This window comes from Anolis sagrei, chromosome 4 (assembly GCF_037176765.1).
Source record: "Anolis sagrei isolate rAnoSag1 chromosome 4, rAnoSag1.mat, whole genome shotgun sequence".
Taxonomy (NCBI): domain Eukaryota; kingdom Metazoa; phylum Chordata; class Lepidosauria; order Squamata; family Dactyloidae; genus Anolis; species Anolis sagrei.
Window position 1 is genome coordinate 5,796,917 of NC_090024.1, and position 17,036 is coordinate 5,813,952.

Consider the following 17,036-nt stretch of genomic DNA (forward strand, 5'->3'; position numbering starts at 1 on the left):
ATAACCATACAGCCTGAAAAACTCACAGCAACCCAGTGATTCCGGCCATGAAAGCCTTCGACAACACATTGTCCCTCCCTTACTGCTGTGTGCAGCATTGGAACCCTAATAATCCCCAGTTTCAGTCTTCTTGCCTCCTTCCTGTTTACCTCTTGCAGGTGGCGTGGGGACTACGGGGGCAAGAAGCAGCTCTGGTTCCCTGCCAACTACGTTGAGGAGATCATGAACGCCTCTGGGGCCGAGCAGGACGAAGCGGTGAGTGCAAAACCTTTTCCCTGCCATTCCTCCATTGCAACTGCAGGTGAGCCAGGTGAGCCAGGTGAGCCAGGAGGACAAGCAAGAAGGTATTCTGTTTTGAACCTTCCCCCTAACAGTTTCTATCCTGCCCATTTTTCCCTGCCTGTCTCTTTCAGTCTGTAGAGAACAGTCCACTGGGAAACTTCCTGAAAGGCTTCATTGATGTCCCTTCCTGCCATGTAGGTGAGTGTCCGAAGAAGGTAGTGTTACCTTCACATCCTGCAGTTAAAGCTGAACCATAGCATTAAAACTGTGTATAATAATAATAATAATAATAATAATAATAATAATAATAATAATAATTGCAAAGACTCTGGCACAAGCCAGTCAAGGTGGTCCCAGTGGTGATCGGCACACTGGGTGCAGTGCCTTAAGTCCTTGGCCTGCACTTAAACACAATCGGCACTGACAAGATTACCATCTGCCAGCTGCAAAAGGCCACCTTATTGGGATCTGCAGGCATTATTCGCCGATACATCACACAGTCCTAGACACTTGGGAAGGGTCCAACGTGTGATCCAATACAACAGTCAGCAGAGTGTCTGCTATGGACTCATCTTGTTGTGTTTCCAATAATAATAATAATAATAATATATAATATATATAAATAAAAATGTAATGTTCGTTTGTGGGATTGACAGAACTCAAAAACCACTGGGCAAATTGACACCAAATTTGGATACAAGACACCTACCAACCCAATGTATGTCCTTCACTAAAAAAAATTGATTTTGTCATTTGGGAGTTGTAGTTGCTGGGCTTTATAGTTCACCTACAATCAAAGAGCATTCTGATCCCCACCAACGATGGAATTGAACCAAACTTGGCACACAGTTCTCCAATGACCAACGGAAAATACTGGAAGAGTTTGGTGGGCAGTGTCCTTTGGTTTTGGAGTTGTAGTTCACCTACATCCAGAGATCACTGTGGACTCAAACAATGATGGATCTGGGCCAAACTCTACACAAAGACTCAATATGCCCAAATGTGAACACTGGTGGAGTTTGGGGAAAATAGAATCTTGACATTGGGGAGTTGTAGTTGCTGGGATTTATAGTTCACCTACAATCGCAGAGCATTCTGAACCCCACCAACGATGGAATTGAACCAAACTTGGCACATTGTTCTCCCATGACCAATGGAAAATACTGGAAGTGTTTGGTGGGCAGTGTCCTTTGGTTTTGGAGTTGTAGTTCACCTACATCCAGAGATCACTGTGGACTCAAACAATGATGGATCTGGACCAAACTCTACACGAATACTCAATATTCCCTACTGTGAATACTGGTGGAATTTGGGGAAAATAGAATCTTGACATTTGGGAATTGTAGTTGCTGGGATTTATAGTTCACCTACAATCACAGAGCATTCTGAACCCCACCAACGATGGAATTGAACCAAACTTGGCACATTGTTCTCCCATGACCAATGGAAAATACTGGAAGTGTTTGGTGGGCAGTGTCCTTTTGTTTTGGAGTTGTAGTTCACCTAAATCCAGAGATCACTATGGACTCAAACAATGATGGATCTGGACCAAATTCTACACGAATAGTCCATATGCCCAAACGTGAACACTGCTGGAGTTTTTTTGGAAAATAGAATCTTGACATTTGGGAGTTGTAGTTGCTGGGATTTATAGTTCGCCTACAATCACAGAGCATTCTGAACCCCACCAACGATGGAATTGAACCAAATTTGGCACATTGTTCTCCCATGACCAATGGAAAATACTGGAAGTGTTTGGTGGGCAGTGTCCTTTGGTTTTGGAGTTGTAGTTCACCTACATCCAGAGATCACTGTGGACTCAAACAATGATGGATCTGGACCAAACTCTACACGAATACTCAATATTCCCTACTGTGAATACTGGTGGAGTTTGGGGAAAATAGAATCTTGACATTTGGGAATTGTAGTTGCTGGGATTTATAGTTCACCTACAATCACAGAGCATTCTGAACCCCACCAACGATAGAATTGGGCCAAACTTCCCACACAGAACCCCCATGTGAGCTACAGCAACGCGTGGCAGGGGACAACTAGTAATAATAATAATAATAATAATAATAATAATAATAATAATAATAATACTTTATTTATACCCTGCCACCATCTCCACCAGAGGATGAGATAAAGTGCATTGCCAGGCATATTGTGCTAAGCTGGTCCTGATGTGGACCACCGTAGTCAAATCGGGCTTCATGATTCTGCCTAAATTCCCTAAATTCTGCCTAAATACCCTAAACTAGGCACCAGATACCATCTCATCTTGGGAGCTAAGCAGGGCCAACCCTGATTATAATTACTTGGATGTAAGACCATCCACAAAGACCTGGTGCCATAGGATTTGCCTAAGAAAACCCTATGAAATTCATGATGGAATCACCGTAAGTCCAAAGGTGGCTTGAAGGCATCTATGCATCCATGTACACACCACAAAAGGTCCAGGATCCTTGTCAAGTGTTGTATACACTCACACAGAATCCTCAATGCTTCCTCTCCCTTCCTGACCCATAACCCGGAGGGCGGGAATAAGCCCGCCTCCTGCTTGCTCCTCGGAGGAATCCTGCAATGGGAGCCTTTTCCAGTAAAGCCGCTCCTCTGGTGTCCTTGTAGTTATCTCCAAAGACGGGAGGAGCTCCAAACCATTTGTCTTCACCATCCATTCCCAGCAGATGACCCACCCGTCCCAGTCGCTGGACGTCGCCACCGACACCCAGGAGGAGCTCAACGACTGGGTGGCCAAGATCCGAGAGGCCACTCAGAATGCAGACGCCCGGGTGAGTCCCCGGAACAGCGTTGTGATGGGTTGTTGTAAGTTTTTCGGGCTGTATGGCCATGTTCTAGAAACTGTGATGGTCTTGGGCATGTGAGCATTTGCTTAAGGATGCTCTTAATATTTTGCAAGCCAAGTCAATGCTCAGATTGTACTTAAGAGGGACCAAATTTGTGTTTTTGAGTTTTGCAAGACGTCTTTCTGGTCAACTTGTCCAACTTGTCTCTAGTCAACTTCCTCCAGTCATATTGGAGACTCTACATCAGGCATGGGCAAACTTCAGTCCTCCCTCCAGGTGTTTTGGACCAACTCCCACAGTTCCTAACAGCCAGCTGTTAGGAATTGTGGGAGTAGAAGTCCAAAACACCTGAAGGGAATCAACTTCCTCCAGTCATATTGGAGACTCTACATCAGGCATGGGCAAACTTAGGTCCTCCCTTCCAGGTGTTTTGGACTTCAACTCCCACAGTTCCTAACAGCCGGCTGTTAGGAATTGTGGGAGTTGAAGTCCAAAACACCTGGAGGGAAGGCCTGTTGCACTCCAGGACAGGAATAACCCTCTGACTTTAAAACAGCACATGTTGAATACGGATAAAACAATCCTTTTGTTGAAGATAAGTAAAAGCAACAAAGTAAAAAAGCACTTTAAAACAATAGGTAAATCCAATTAGGAAAGAAGATAAGCAGGAACAAATTAGTCCAAGGTAGGGTTCAGCAAAGTCCTGAACTTCTCTAACAAAAATCCAAAGAGCCAGGAAACGTTGATCCAAGGCATGAGCATGTAATCACAAGAGACAAAGAGTCAAACCGTGAAACAAGAAATCCTTAAACATGAATCTTCCAAGCAGAACTTCCATGAGACAAGAACAAGAACTTATAAATGATGCTTCATCTGACTATATTTCCCATTCTCAGAACTTTTATTCCCTCGTTAAGCCATTCCCAGCACTCAGGAATTGGTTTTGCCTTCCCTGAGGGCCCCTTATCTTTTTCTGTCGGAGCCTGGCAGAACGCCAAAGGCCTTGGTCGAGCTGTCTGTTTTGGCTAATTTCCACCCGCCTGTCTATATTTTCATTAGTTTTTGCAGGTGCCAAGTTGTTTTCAAGCCCCAAGTCCTGGGAACTCTCTGGGAGCAATTCAGGGAATAAACCATCATCCCTATACCCTATAGCAGTGGTTCTCAACCTTCTTAATGCCGCAACCCCTTAATACAGTTCCTCATGTTGTGGTGACCCCCAAGCAAAACATTATTGTTATTGCTACTTCATATCTGCAACTTTGCTACTGTTATTATGTAAATATCTGATTTGCAGGATGTATTTTCATCACTGGACCAAATTTGAATACTGGTGGGGTTGCGGGGATTAATTTTGTCATTTGGGAGTTGTAGTTGCTGGGATTTATAGTTCACCTACAATCAAAGAGCATGCTTTACCTCCACCAAGGATGGAACTGAAGCAAACGTGGCACACAGAACTCCCATGGCCAACAGAAAATACTGGAAGGGTTTGGTGGACATTGACCTTGAGCTTTGGAGTTGTAGTTCACCTACATCTAGAGAGCACTGTGGACTCAAACAATGATGGATCTGGACCAAACGTAGCATGAATACTCAATATGCCCAGATATGAATACAGATGGAGGTTGGTGAAAATAGTCCTTGACGTTTGGGAGTTGTAGTTGCTGGGATTTATAGTTCAACTACAATCAAGAGAATTATGAACTGCACCAATGAGAGAATTGGGTGAAACCTCCCACACAGAACCCCCATGACCAACAAAAAATGTTGAGTTTTCTGATGGTCTTTGGCGACCCCTCTAAAAACCCCTCGCGACCCCTCCAGGGGTCCCGACCCCCAGGTTGAGAACCACTGCCCTATAGGAACATTCTCATGGGAAACTACACTTTGAAGAGGTGTCTCTCTGTCATTTTCTGCATCAATATCACTGACCAAACCATTGCCATCTTGAACCTCACTGACATTATTCCCCACATCCAAAGCACCCTGATCCTGAAACACAATCACAGGCTGAACTCCAACAACGCCAAAGTTTGCCCATGCCTGGACCAGATGCTCTCAGGTTTCCCCTTGACCTTTGCTTTTGTGTTCCCCATATAGATGCAAGAAGGAAAGATCATGGAGCGCAGGAAGAAGATTGCCCTGGAACTGTCAGAACTGGTCGTTTACTGCCGCCCGGTGCCCTTTGATGAGGAAAGTAAGTCCACACATATGCAATTATATCATGAATTATATCATTGCAGATTTGGTAAATGTGGATTTAATGATGTGTGAGTATGAATGGAATTGAATGGAAGAATGGATGGATGGAGTTAATAATTTTGGAGACTTACTTTACTTACTTAGGCGATCCCTCGTTGGACGAGTAAGATGGTCTTCCTTGATGACTATTTTTGTGGGTTTGTAGGTGGCTGTGGAGCCCTATTCTTGACCCGCATCTTCTCCCACAGTGAAGGCATTGGCTTCCAGGTGGAAGGCGGTCTCGGCCGGGGTTGGCTTGACGCGCCTTCCTCTTGGCACGTTTCTCTTTTTCACCCTCCACGCGTGCCTCCTCAAATTCTGCAGCACTGCTGGTCACGGCTGACCTCCAGCTGGAGCGGTCAAGGGCCAGGGCTTCCCAGTTCTCAGTGTCTATGCCAGAGTTTTTAAGGTTGGCTTTGAGCCCATCTTTAAATCTCTTTTCCTGCCCACCAACGTTCCGTTTTCCGTTCTTAAGTTCGGAGTAGAGCAGCTGCTTTGGGAGACAGTGGTCAGGCATCCGGACAGCATGGCCGGTCCAGCGGAGTTGATGGCGGAGGGCCATAGCTTCAATGCTGGTGGTCTTTGCTTCTTCCAGCACGCTGACATTTGTCCGCTTGTCTTCCCAAGAGATTTGAAGTATTTTCCGGAGGCAGCGCTGATGGAATCATTCCAGGAGTTGCATGTGACATCTGTAGACAGTCCACGTTTCGCAGGCACATAGCAGGGTTGGGAGGACAATAGCTTTATAGGCAAGCACCTTGGTATCCCTACGGATGTCCCGGTCCTCAAACACTCCCTGCTTCATTCGGGAAAATGCTGCACTCGCAGAGCTCAGGCGGTGTTGTATTTCGGTGTCGATGTTGACTTTGGTGGAGAGGTGGCTGCCAAGGTAGCGGAAATGGTCAACATTTTCTAATGTTACACCATTAAGCTGTATCACTGGCATTGGAGAAAGGTTGGTTGCTGTCTGCTGGAACAGCACCTTGGTTTTCTCGATGTTCAATGAGAGGCCGAGCTTCTCGTATGCTTCCGCGAAGGTGTTTAGAGTGGCTTGTAGATCTTCTGAATGCGCACAGATGACATTGTCATCAGCATACTGGAGTTCCATAAATTTTGGAGACACCAGTAAAATATTAAGGCCTGCAATGACCTACTTGCTGGACTGTAATTACAAGTTGCTAATAACAGCTGAAAAAGTAAACTCTGATAAGAACTGGGACAGTGATAAGAGAAGGAAGTCAACACAAGGCTAACACCCATCAAGAAGAGTCAACATCTGCCCAGGAAACTGAGTTGGAGTCAACATACTCCAGGATGGAAGACATCTATCATTAATTTATAACTTTGGGACGACATGAGCAGAATATTCCTATAAAAGACTCAATGTAGTAATTCCCAAATTGTGGCAGACCTGAGGAGTCTGGATCACTCACTATGCTCTGCGCCATGGGAAGGAGATAGGTGTTGTATTTGGAGAGTGGCAGATTTTCACAGGAGCAGTCTGGTCACTTTGGGCCTTCTTTTTCAAGGGAAGAGGAAAAAGTATGCTTTTGGAGTCGTAGATTTTGTGCAGGGAGTCAGATTCTGTTGCACGGAAAATAGAGATCTGGTCCGTGGCATTGTGCTTAGGGAAAAGATGCATTTTGGAGTTATGTAGTTATGGAAGTTTTGGAACTGTGCGCTGACAGGCTCAAGGAAAGCAGGATCTGGCCTAACAGGTACTTCTCCAAGGAGGGAGAATAGGATATGGTAATATTTGACTCTGATGACTCTGATTGTTTGCAAGTACAAAGAATGAAGAACTGCAAATCCTGATTGTATATTTGTGTTGGGGTTCAGCCTGTGATTGTGTTTCAGGTGCTTTGGATGTGGGACATGATGCCAATGAATTTCAAGATGGCAATGGTTTGGTCAATGATACTGATGCAGAGAAGGACTAGGAGACTCCTGTGCAAAGTGTAGTTTCCCATGAGACTGTCCCTGAAGGGAGTGCAACAGATAGTATACTCCCTGAATTGTTACCAGAGGGTTCCCAGGATTTGGGACTTGAAAACAACTTGGCACCTGGCCCAGCTGTGAGACTTAATGAGCAAATAGATAGGCGAGAGGAAATTAGTCAAAACAGACATACCGAACAGTGCCTTTGGCGGTCTGCCAGGCTTCGACAGCAAAAGATAAGGGGATCTCAAGTAAAACGAAACCAATTCCTGAGTGCGTGGAATAGCTTAACGAGGGGATAAAAGTTCCATGTATGGGAAATATAGTCAGATGAAGCATCGTTGGAATCAAGTGTAGTTCTCGTCCTTTGTTTCATGGAAGCTTTGCTGGGAAGATTCTTGTTTAAGTATGTCTTGTTCATGGTTTGGATTCTTGGATTGTATGAATGCCTACTCATGCCTTGGATTAATGTTTCTGTTGTACTGGCAAAGGCTTTCATGGCTGGAATCACTGGGTTGTTGTAGGTTTTTTCAGGCTATATGGCCATGTTCTAGAGGCATTCTCTCCTGACGTTTTGTCTGCATCTATGGCAAGCATCCTCAGAGGTAGTGAGGTGCTATCAATATACCACATGTTCACTACCTATGAGGATGCTTGCCATAGATGCAGGTGAAACGTCAGGAGAGAATGCCTCTAGAACATGTAGCCCGAAAAAACCTACAACAACCCAGTTTCCGTTTTCCTGAATTATATTTGGGAAGTGTGGACTTTGTTTTATTGACTTTGCTGAACATTACCCTGGATTATTTTTGCTCCTGCTTATCTTCCTACCTAATTGGATTTACCTATTTCTTTTAAGTGCGTTTTACTTGCTGCTTTTTAATTATCTTCAACAAAAGGATTGCTTTCCATACAATGGTGTGGTGTTTGAAAATCAGAGGGCTTTTGCTCCTGCTTATCTTCTTACATAATTGAATTTACCTATTTCTTTTAAGTGTTTTTTACTTGCTGCTTTCTAATTATCTTCAATAAAAGGATTGTTTTCCATTCAACGGTGTGGTGTTTGAAAATCAGAGGGCTTTTGCTCCTGCTTATCTTCTAACCTAATTGGATTTACCTATTTCTTTTAAGTGCTTTTTACTTGCTGCTTTCTAATTATCTTCAATAAAAGGATTGTTTTCCATTCAACGGTGTGGTGCTTGAAAATCAGAGGGCTTTTGCTCCTGCTTATCTTCTTACCTAATTGGATTTACCTATTTCTTTTAAGTGCTTTTTACTTGCTGCTTTTTAATTATCTTCAATAAAAGGATTGTTTTCCATTCAACGGTGTGGTGTTTGAAAATCAGAGGGCTTTTGCTCCTGCTTATCTTCTTACATAATTGAATTTACCTATTTCTTTTAAGTGTTTTTTACTTGCTGCTTTTTAATTATCTTCAATAAAAGGATTGTTTTCCATTCAACGGTGTGGTGTTTGAAAATCAGAGGGCTTTTGCTCCTGCTTATCTTCTAACCTAATTGGATTTACCTATTTCTTTTAAGTGCTTTTTACTTGCTGCTTTCTAATTATCTTCAATAAAAGGATTGTTTTCCATTCAACGGTGTGGTGCTTGAAAATCAGAGGGCTTTTGCTCCTGCTTATCTTCTTACCTAATTGGATTTACCTATTTCTTTTAAGTGCTTTTTACTTGCTGCTTTTTAATTATCTTCAATAAAAGGATTGTTTTCCATTCAACGGTGTGGTGTTTGAAAATCAGAGGGCTTTTGCTCCTGCTTATCTTCTTACCTAATTGGATTTACCTATTTCTTTTAAGTGCTTTTTACTTACTGCTTTCTACTTATCTTCAATAAACAGATTGTTTTCCATTCAGCGATGTGATGTTTTAAAATCAGAGGGCTTTTCCTGTCCTGGAGTGCAACCATTTGTATATATTGCTACGGTGAAGATTAAAGCCTCCAGTTATTTTGGATGAAAACCTGTAGATGCTAGCAGTTGAACTGCTGATAGATGGGCTGAAGCATGTTTGTGTTGTGAAAGGACTCTGCTTTATTTTGCTTGCTTCTGGGACACTTGCTATCCAGTTTGCAGCGATTCAGGGAGGTTGTGACTTGGAAACTATAAATCACTTCACATACCAGCACATTCCACAATAATTAGACCCTTGATCATTATGTTGCCCTCCTCTGGACACATTCCAGCTTGTCAATATCTCTCTTGTCCAATTCTGGTCACCACAATTCAAGAGAGATATTGACAAGCTGGAATGTGTCCAGAGGAGGGCGACTAAAATGATCAAGGGTCTGGAGAACAAGCCCTATGAGGAGCGGCTTAAGGAGCTGGGCATGTTTAGTCTGAAGAAGAGAAGGCTGAGAGGAGACATGATAGCCATGTATAAGTATGTGAGAGGAAGCCACAGGGAGGTGGGAGGAGATTAAGGGTCTGGGGAACAAGCCCTATGAGGAGCGGCTTTAGGAACTGGGCATGTTTAGCCTGAAGAAAAGAAGGCTGAGAGGAGACATGATAGCCATGTATAAGTATGTGAGAGGAAGCCACAGGGAGGTGGGAGGAGATTAAGGGTCTGGGGAACAAGCCCTATGAGGAGCGGCTTTAGGAGCTGGGCATGTTTAGCCTGAAGAAGAGAAGGCTGAGAGGAGACATGATAGCCATGTATAAATATGTGAGAGGAAGCCACAGGGAGGAGGGAGCAGATCAAGGGTCTGGAGAACAAGCCCTATGAGGAGCGGCTTAAGGAGCTGGGCATGTTTAGCCTGAAGAAGAGAAGGATGAGAGGAGACATGATAGCCATGTATAAATATATGAGAGGAAGCCACAGGGAGGAGGGAGCAAGCTTGTTTTCTGTTTCCTTGGAGACTAGGACGTGGAATAATGGCTTCAAATTACAAGAGAGGAGATTACATCTGAACATGAGGAAGAACTTCCTGAGTGTGAGAGCCGTTCAGCAGTGGAACTCTCTGCCCCGGAGTGTGGTGGAGGCTCCTTCTTTGGAAGCTTTTAAACAGAGGCTGGATGGCCATCTGTCAGGGGTGATTTGAATGAAGTATTCCTGCTTCTTGGCAGGGGGTTGGACTGGATGTCCCATGAGGTCTCTTCCAACTCTATGATTCTGATTCCAAGAACTTCCTGACTGTGAGAGCCGTTCAGCAGTGGAACTCTCTGCCCTGGAGTGTGGTGGAGGCTCTTTCTTTGGAAGCTTTTAAACAGAGGCTGGATGGCCATCTGTCAGGGGTGATTTGAATGAAGTATTCCTGCTTCTTGGCAGGGGGTTGGACTGGATGGCCCATGAGGTCTCTTCCAACTCTTTGATTCTATGATTCTAATTAAAACCTGATGCAAAAAAGAGGGAATTCTGGTATGGGAAGGGATTAAGTTGACCTCTTCTTCTTTCCATCCCAGGAGTTGGGCATTTTGAAAGCTAGCAAAAGCTCTGACCCTTTTGATTCCGAACCTAACGGTGATCAGAAACTCTTCCTCTGTTTCATAAATGTCCAACTTCTCCGGACTTTGTCTCCCTCCCCAGAAATCGGCACGGAGAAAGCCTGCTACCGAGATATGTCCTCCTTCCCCGAGACCAAGGCCGAGAAGTACGCCAACCGCAGCAAAGGGAAGAAGTTCCTGCAGTACAACCGCCGGCAGCTGAGCCGCATCTACCCCAAGGGCCAGCGCCTGGACTCTTCCAACTACGACCCGCTCTCCATGTGGATCTGCGGCAGCCAGTTGGTGGCCCTCAACTTCCAGACGCCGGGTAACCCCTCCAATAAGAATAATAAGAATAATTTTATTGTCATTATACATTATGCATTGTATAACTAAATTAAATGCTTTCCCTGGCACACATCACAAAAAGGGCCTGGGCTTAGCATAGCGGGTTAAACCACTAGTAAAAGGTTCACATTAAGTCCAGTCGTATCCGACTCTTAAGGTTGGTGCTCATCTCCATTTCTAAGCCGAAGAGCCGCCGTTGTCCATAGACACCTCCAAGTTCATGTGGCCAGCATAACTACATGGAGCGCCGCCAAAGCAGTACCTATTGATCTACTCACATTTGCATGTTTTCGAACTGCTAGTTTGGCAGAAGCTGGGGCTGACAGCAGAAGCTCACACCGCTCCCCGGATTTGAACCTGAGACCTTTCGGTCAGCAAGTGGCGGCAAAAAAAGCCAATGGGATTTTGGCCTGCATCAATAGGAGCCTAGTGTCTAGATCTAAGGAAGTAATGCTACCCCTCTATTCTGCTTTGGTTAGACCACATCTGGAATATTGTGTCCAATTCTGGGCACCACAATTCAAGAGAGATATTGACAAGCTGGAATGTGTCCAGAGGAGGGTGACTCAAATGATCAAGGGTCTGGAGAACAAGCCCTATGAGGAGCGGCTTAGGGAACTGGGCATGTTTAGCCTGAAGAAGAGAAGGCTGAGAGGAGATATTATGAGGGCTGTGTATAAATATGTGAGAGGAAGCCACAGGGAGGAGGGAGCAAGCTTGGTTTCTGCTTCCCTGGAGACTAGGACGCGGAACAATGGCTTCAAACTACAAGAGAGGAGATTTCATCTGAACATTAGGAAGAATTTCCTGACTGTGAGAGCCGTTCAGCAGTGGAACTCTCTGCCCCGGAGTGTGGTGGAGGCTCCTTCTTTGGAAGCTTTTAAGCAGAGGCTGGATGGCCATCTGTCAGGGGTGATTTGAATGCAATATTCCTGCTTCTTGGCAGAATGGGGTTGGACTGGATGGCCCATGAGGTCTCTTCCAACTCTTTGATTCTATGATTCTAAGTTTAGAAGCTCAGTGGTTTAACCCACTGCGCCACCGGGGGTTCCACTAAGCTGCATAAAATCCTGCTGATCGAAAGATTGACAGTTCAAGCCCGGGTTGGGGTGAGCACCTGCCGTCAGCCCCAGCTTCTGCCCACCTAGCAGATTGAAAATAGAAATGTGAGTAGATAAATAGGTACCGCTTAAAGGCACCAATAAGGACATGCCGGGAATTTGATCGGGAGGACGTCTGTGGACGACAAAGCTCCTCGGCATGGAAGATGGAGTGACAGCATCTCATCCCCTCCCCACCCGTAGTTGGAGCACATCCTCTAATAACATTAAATGTTTGAATGGGGAGATAGGGTGGAATATAAATAAAATATATTAAAAACAACACACTCATCATATTGTTGTAGGTTTTTCGGGCTATATGGCCATGTTCTGGAAGCATTCTCTCCTGATGTTTCGCCTGCATCTCAGGTTGTGAGGTCTGTTGGAAACTAGGAAATTTGGGTTTATATATCTGTGGAAGCTCCAGGGTGGGGGAAGGAACTCTTGTCTGTTGAAGTTAGGTGTGAATGTTTCAATTGGCCACCTCGATTAGCATTTAATGGCTTGACAGTTTTTAGGTGTGACTTATTACTACCTGGGGGAATCCTTTGTTGAGAAGTGATTAGGTGTTCCTGATTGTTTCTTGTCTGGAGTTCCCCTGTTTTTGAGTGTTGTTATTTATTTACTGTCATGATTTTAGAGTCTTTTAGTACTTTGTGTGGGGAAATCCAAAAGGCCTCTCAGCCGAGGCACCCCTGGCGTCCCGTTGGGCATTCAGAAAACATGTCCTGGCTACAGACTCTTTCACAAGCCCAGCACGTGACAGCACAATGTGCTATGTCCAGGTTGGTTCAAATCTGGCTACCAGTATTTAAAAAACTCTAAAGTTATGTTGAGAGCTAATCACCTCTCAACAAAGGATTCCCCCAGGCACTGACAAGCCACACTGGGGTGTTTTTTTCTCTCTCCAGGGATGAGATTTCTCAACTTACCAAGAAATCTTTTCCTTTGCCAGGAAGTGAATAATGACCGGTGTTCTGTCTACTGTTTTCCCCCAGATAAGCCAATGCAGTTGAACCAGTCGCTTTTTATGCTGGGGGGCCGCAGCGGCTACGTGTTGCAGCCGGACATCATGCGGGACGACCTCTTTGACCCCTTTGACAAGAGCAGCTTGAAGCACGTGGAGCCCATCACGGTCCAGCTGCAGGTACATGAGGCCAAGAGGGTCAATGGGACCCACAACCATCTCCTCGTAGGAATATTTGGTGTCTTTATCAGAGCGCAGGGTAGCCAGTGCTGTATTTGAGCTTATGGTAAAAGTGAGGAGGATACACAGGAAATTGTGGTAAGGTTTTCCTGTTATTGTTGCAGGTAATGCATCTCAAATATAACAGAGTAAATAGGCAAAAGAAAGTTGACCTAACTTGGGTGGACTCTCACGTCTCTGTATCCGGCATCCAGAGGCAGAAAGATTCCTCATGCTGCTCTCTTTTCAAACAAAAGCTAGTAAAAATAATTACTGTATATACTCGAGTATAAGCCTAGTTTTTAGTCCTTTTTTTAGGTTGAAAACGTCTCCCCCGGCTTATACTCGAGTCAATGTTATATATTATTTTCCTTTGTTGTTGTTATTATTATTATTACATTTATTATTTTATCGTTGTTATTGCATTTATTATTTTACTCTATTATTGTTATTGTTACATTTATTATTTTATTATTGTTGTTATTACGTTTATTATTTTACTCTATTGTTATTATTATTATTATTATTATTATTATTATTATTATTTTAGTCCTTTTTTTAGGTTGAAAAAGTCTCCCCCGGCTTATACTCAAGTCAATGTTATATATAATTTTCCTTTGTTGTTATTGTTGTTGTTGTTGTTATTATTATTATTATTATTATTATTTTAGTCCTTTTTTTAAGTTGAAAAAGTCTCCCCCGGCTTATACTCGAGTCAATGTTATATATAATTTTCCTTTGTTGTTATTGTTGTTGTTGTTATTATTATTATTATTACATTTATTATTTTATCGTTGTTATTGCATTTATTATTTTACTCTATTATTGTTATTGTTACATTTATTATTTTATTATTGTTGTTATTACATTTATTATTTTACTCTATTGTTATTATTATTATTATCATTATTATTATTATTATTTTAGTCCTTTTTTTAGGTTGAAAAAGTCCCCCCCGGCTTATACTTGAGTCAATGTTATATATAATTTTCCTTTGTTGTTATTGTTGTTGTTATTATTATTATTATTATTATTATTATTACATTTATTATTTTATTATTGTTGTTATTACATTTATTATTTTACTCTATTATTGTTATTGTTACATTTATTATTTTATTATTGTTGTTATTACATTTATTATTTTACTCTATTGTTATTATTATTATTATTATTTTAGTCCTTTTTTAAGTTGAAAAAGTCTCCCCCGGCTTATACTCGAGTCAATGTTATATATAATTTTCCTTTGTTGTTATTGTTGTTGTTGTTGTTGTTATTATTATTATTATTATTATTATTACATTTATTATTTTATCGTTGTTATTTTGCATTTATTATTTTACTCTATTATTGTTATTGTTACATTTATTATTTTATTATTGTTGTTATTACATTTATTATTTTACTCTATTGTTATTATTATTATTATTATTATTATTTTAGTCCTTTTTTTAGGTTGAAAAAGTCCCCCCCGGCTTATACTTGAGTCAATGTTATATATTATTTTCCTTTGTTGTTGTTGTTATTATTGTTATTGCTATTATTATTACATTTATTATTTTATTATTACATTTATTATTCTACTCTATTGTTATTGTTACATTTATTATTTTACTCTACTGTTATTATTATTATTATTTTAGTCCTTTTTTTAGGCTGAAAAAGTCTCCCCCGGCTTATACTCGAGTCAAGGTTATTTATTATTTTACTTTGTTGTTGTTATTATTACATTTATTATTTTATTATTGTTGTTATTATATTTATTATTTTACTCTATTGTTATTATTATTATTATTTTAGTCCTTTTTTTAGGTTGAAAAAGTCTCCCCCGGCTTATACTCGAGTCAATGTTATATATTATTTTCCTTGGTTGTTGTTGTTGTTACATTTATTATTTTATCTATTATTACATTTATTATTTTATTATTGTTATTATTACATTTATTATTTTATTATTGTTGTTATTACATTTATTATTTTACTCTGTTATTGTTATTGTTATATTTATTATTTTACAGTATTGTTATTATTATTATTATTATTATTATTATTATTATTATTATTTTAGTCCTTTTTTTAGGTTGAAAAAGTCTCCCCCGGCTTATACTCGAGTCAATGTTATTTATTATTTTACTTTGTTGTTCTTATTATTACATTTATTATTTTATTATTGTTGTTATTACATTTATTATTTTACTGTATTGTTATTATTACCTTTATTATTTTACTCTAATGTTATTATTATTATTTTAGTCCTCTTTTTAGGTTGGAAAAGTCTCCCCCGGCTTATACTCGAGTCAATATTATTTATTATTTTACTTTGTTGTTGTTGTTGTTATTACATTTATTATTTTATCATTGTTGTTATTACGTTTATTATTTTACTCTATTTATTATTGTTATTGTTATATTTATTATTTTACTCTATTATTATTATTTTACTCTATTTATTATTATTGGAGGACATGTAAGCATATTTACATTGAAGAAGGTTAGAATAATGGTTTAATCAGAGTTGGACAGTCTTATTTTGAATTACAGTTTTATGTAAATATTCAAAATCATTTAACCTACTGATGCCTAAATTAATATAATTTTATTGGTATCTATTTATTTTGAAATTTACTAGTAGCTTCTGCATTTCCCACCCTCGGCTTATTCTCGAGTCAATACATTTTCCCAGTTTTTTGTGGTAAAATTAGCTTATATTCAGGTCGGCTTATACTTTAGTATATATGGTAATAATAAAATAAATAATTAGAAATAAGTAAAAAAACCCAAAAGGAACAGGAAAGACTTTTGAGAAGAAGAAAGATGTGAGCTGTACATGCAACTAGGAAGCTAAGCAACTTCAGTTACATGGCTGTAAGACACGGAAGTGAAAACGAGACACGACAGATTTCCCTTTGTCCCCAATTACTCTCTATACAAGTGTCCTCGCTTCTTCAATTCCAATACTCCCATCCTGTAGTTAGAAAGGGAATGGGTGCAGCTTCCTTGGCACATTCCCTCAGCTAGCCAGCAGTGAGGATTGGGGACAATCAAGAACATATACGAGGGTTGAATGAAAAGTAATGCCTCCACCTTCGTAACTCCTCAACAGATTGCAGTACTGGTATGCCCCAGGTACTGAGTTGTTTAGTAGACTTTCTTCTACAGTTTCATTTTGGTGGGAAGCCTTAGCATTGAACGGTTGTGTTGTTAAAGTGCAAAGTTGTAAGACTGTAGGATCTATATAGCAATATTAAATAACCACTCACAAGCCGGTTCTGATTTGAAATGGATATATTGCTTGTATCTCTGCAGCAAAGACACTACTGACTTTTTCCCACCACCACTTCCTTTTATACACCTTTCCTGCCCATCTCCCCCCTCTTCTCAGTTTCCTTATTAGTGCTTCTTGCTTCACAAGTTCCAATACAAGGTTTCCAGCGCCCTCTGCTGACTTCAAAATGTCACAGAGAGAGAATTGAGTCAGCCAGGATGATTCAGTCAGGATGTCACGGAGGGAATTTGTGATGTCTTCATGCCATCAGAAATTGACTCCTGACAGAAGTATGGACAGTCGGTCAATGCGACTTAAGCAACATGGAGTCATTGAATTCTTGACAGCAGAAGGTGTCACCCCAAAGGAGATTAATCAGAGAATGCGAGCTGTTTATGGTGATTGTGTTGATGTGAGTACTGTGCATCGTTGGGCG

At 41.1% G+C, this 17,036-nt stretch overlaps 1 protein-coding gene across 4 annotated transcripts in view; it reads left to right on the forward strand.

Annotated features, from left to right (window-relative positions):
* The window catches only part of LOC132775158 (1-phosphatidylinositol 4,5-bisphosphate phosphodiesterase gamma-1-like), a 134,978-nt gene that overhangs the window by 103,867 nt on the left and 14,075 nt on the right, over positions 1–17,036 (forward strand). For all 4 annotated transcript variants that reach the window (XM_060775983.2, XM_067467235.1, XM_067467236.1 and 1 more), the window contains 6 exons: positions 159–255; positions 414–480; positions 2,911–3,074; positions 5,190–5,286; positions 10,805–11,029; positions 13,148–13,296. In XM_060775983.2, the coding sequence (XP_060631966.2) occupies positions 159–255; positions 414–480; positions 2,911–3,074; positions 5,190–5,286; positions 10,805–11,029; positions 13,148–13,296 (799 nt within the window). The remainder of the gene's footprint in view (positions 1–158; positions 256–413; positions 481–2,910; positions 3,075–5,189; positions 5,287–10,804; positions 11,030–13,147; positions 13,297–17,036) is intronic.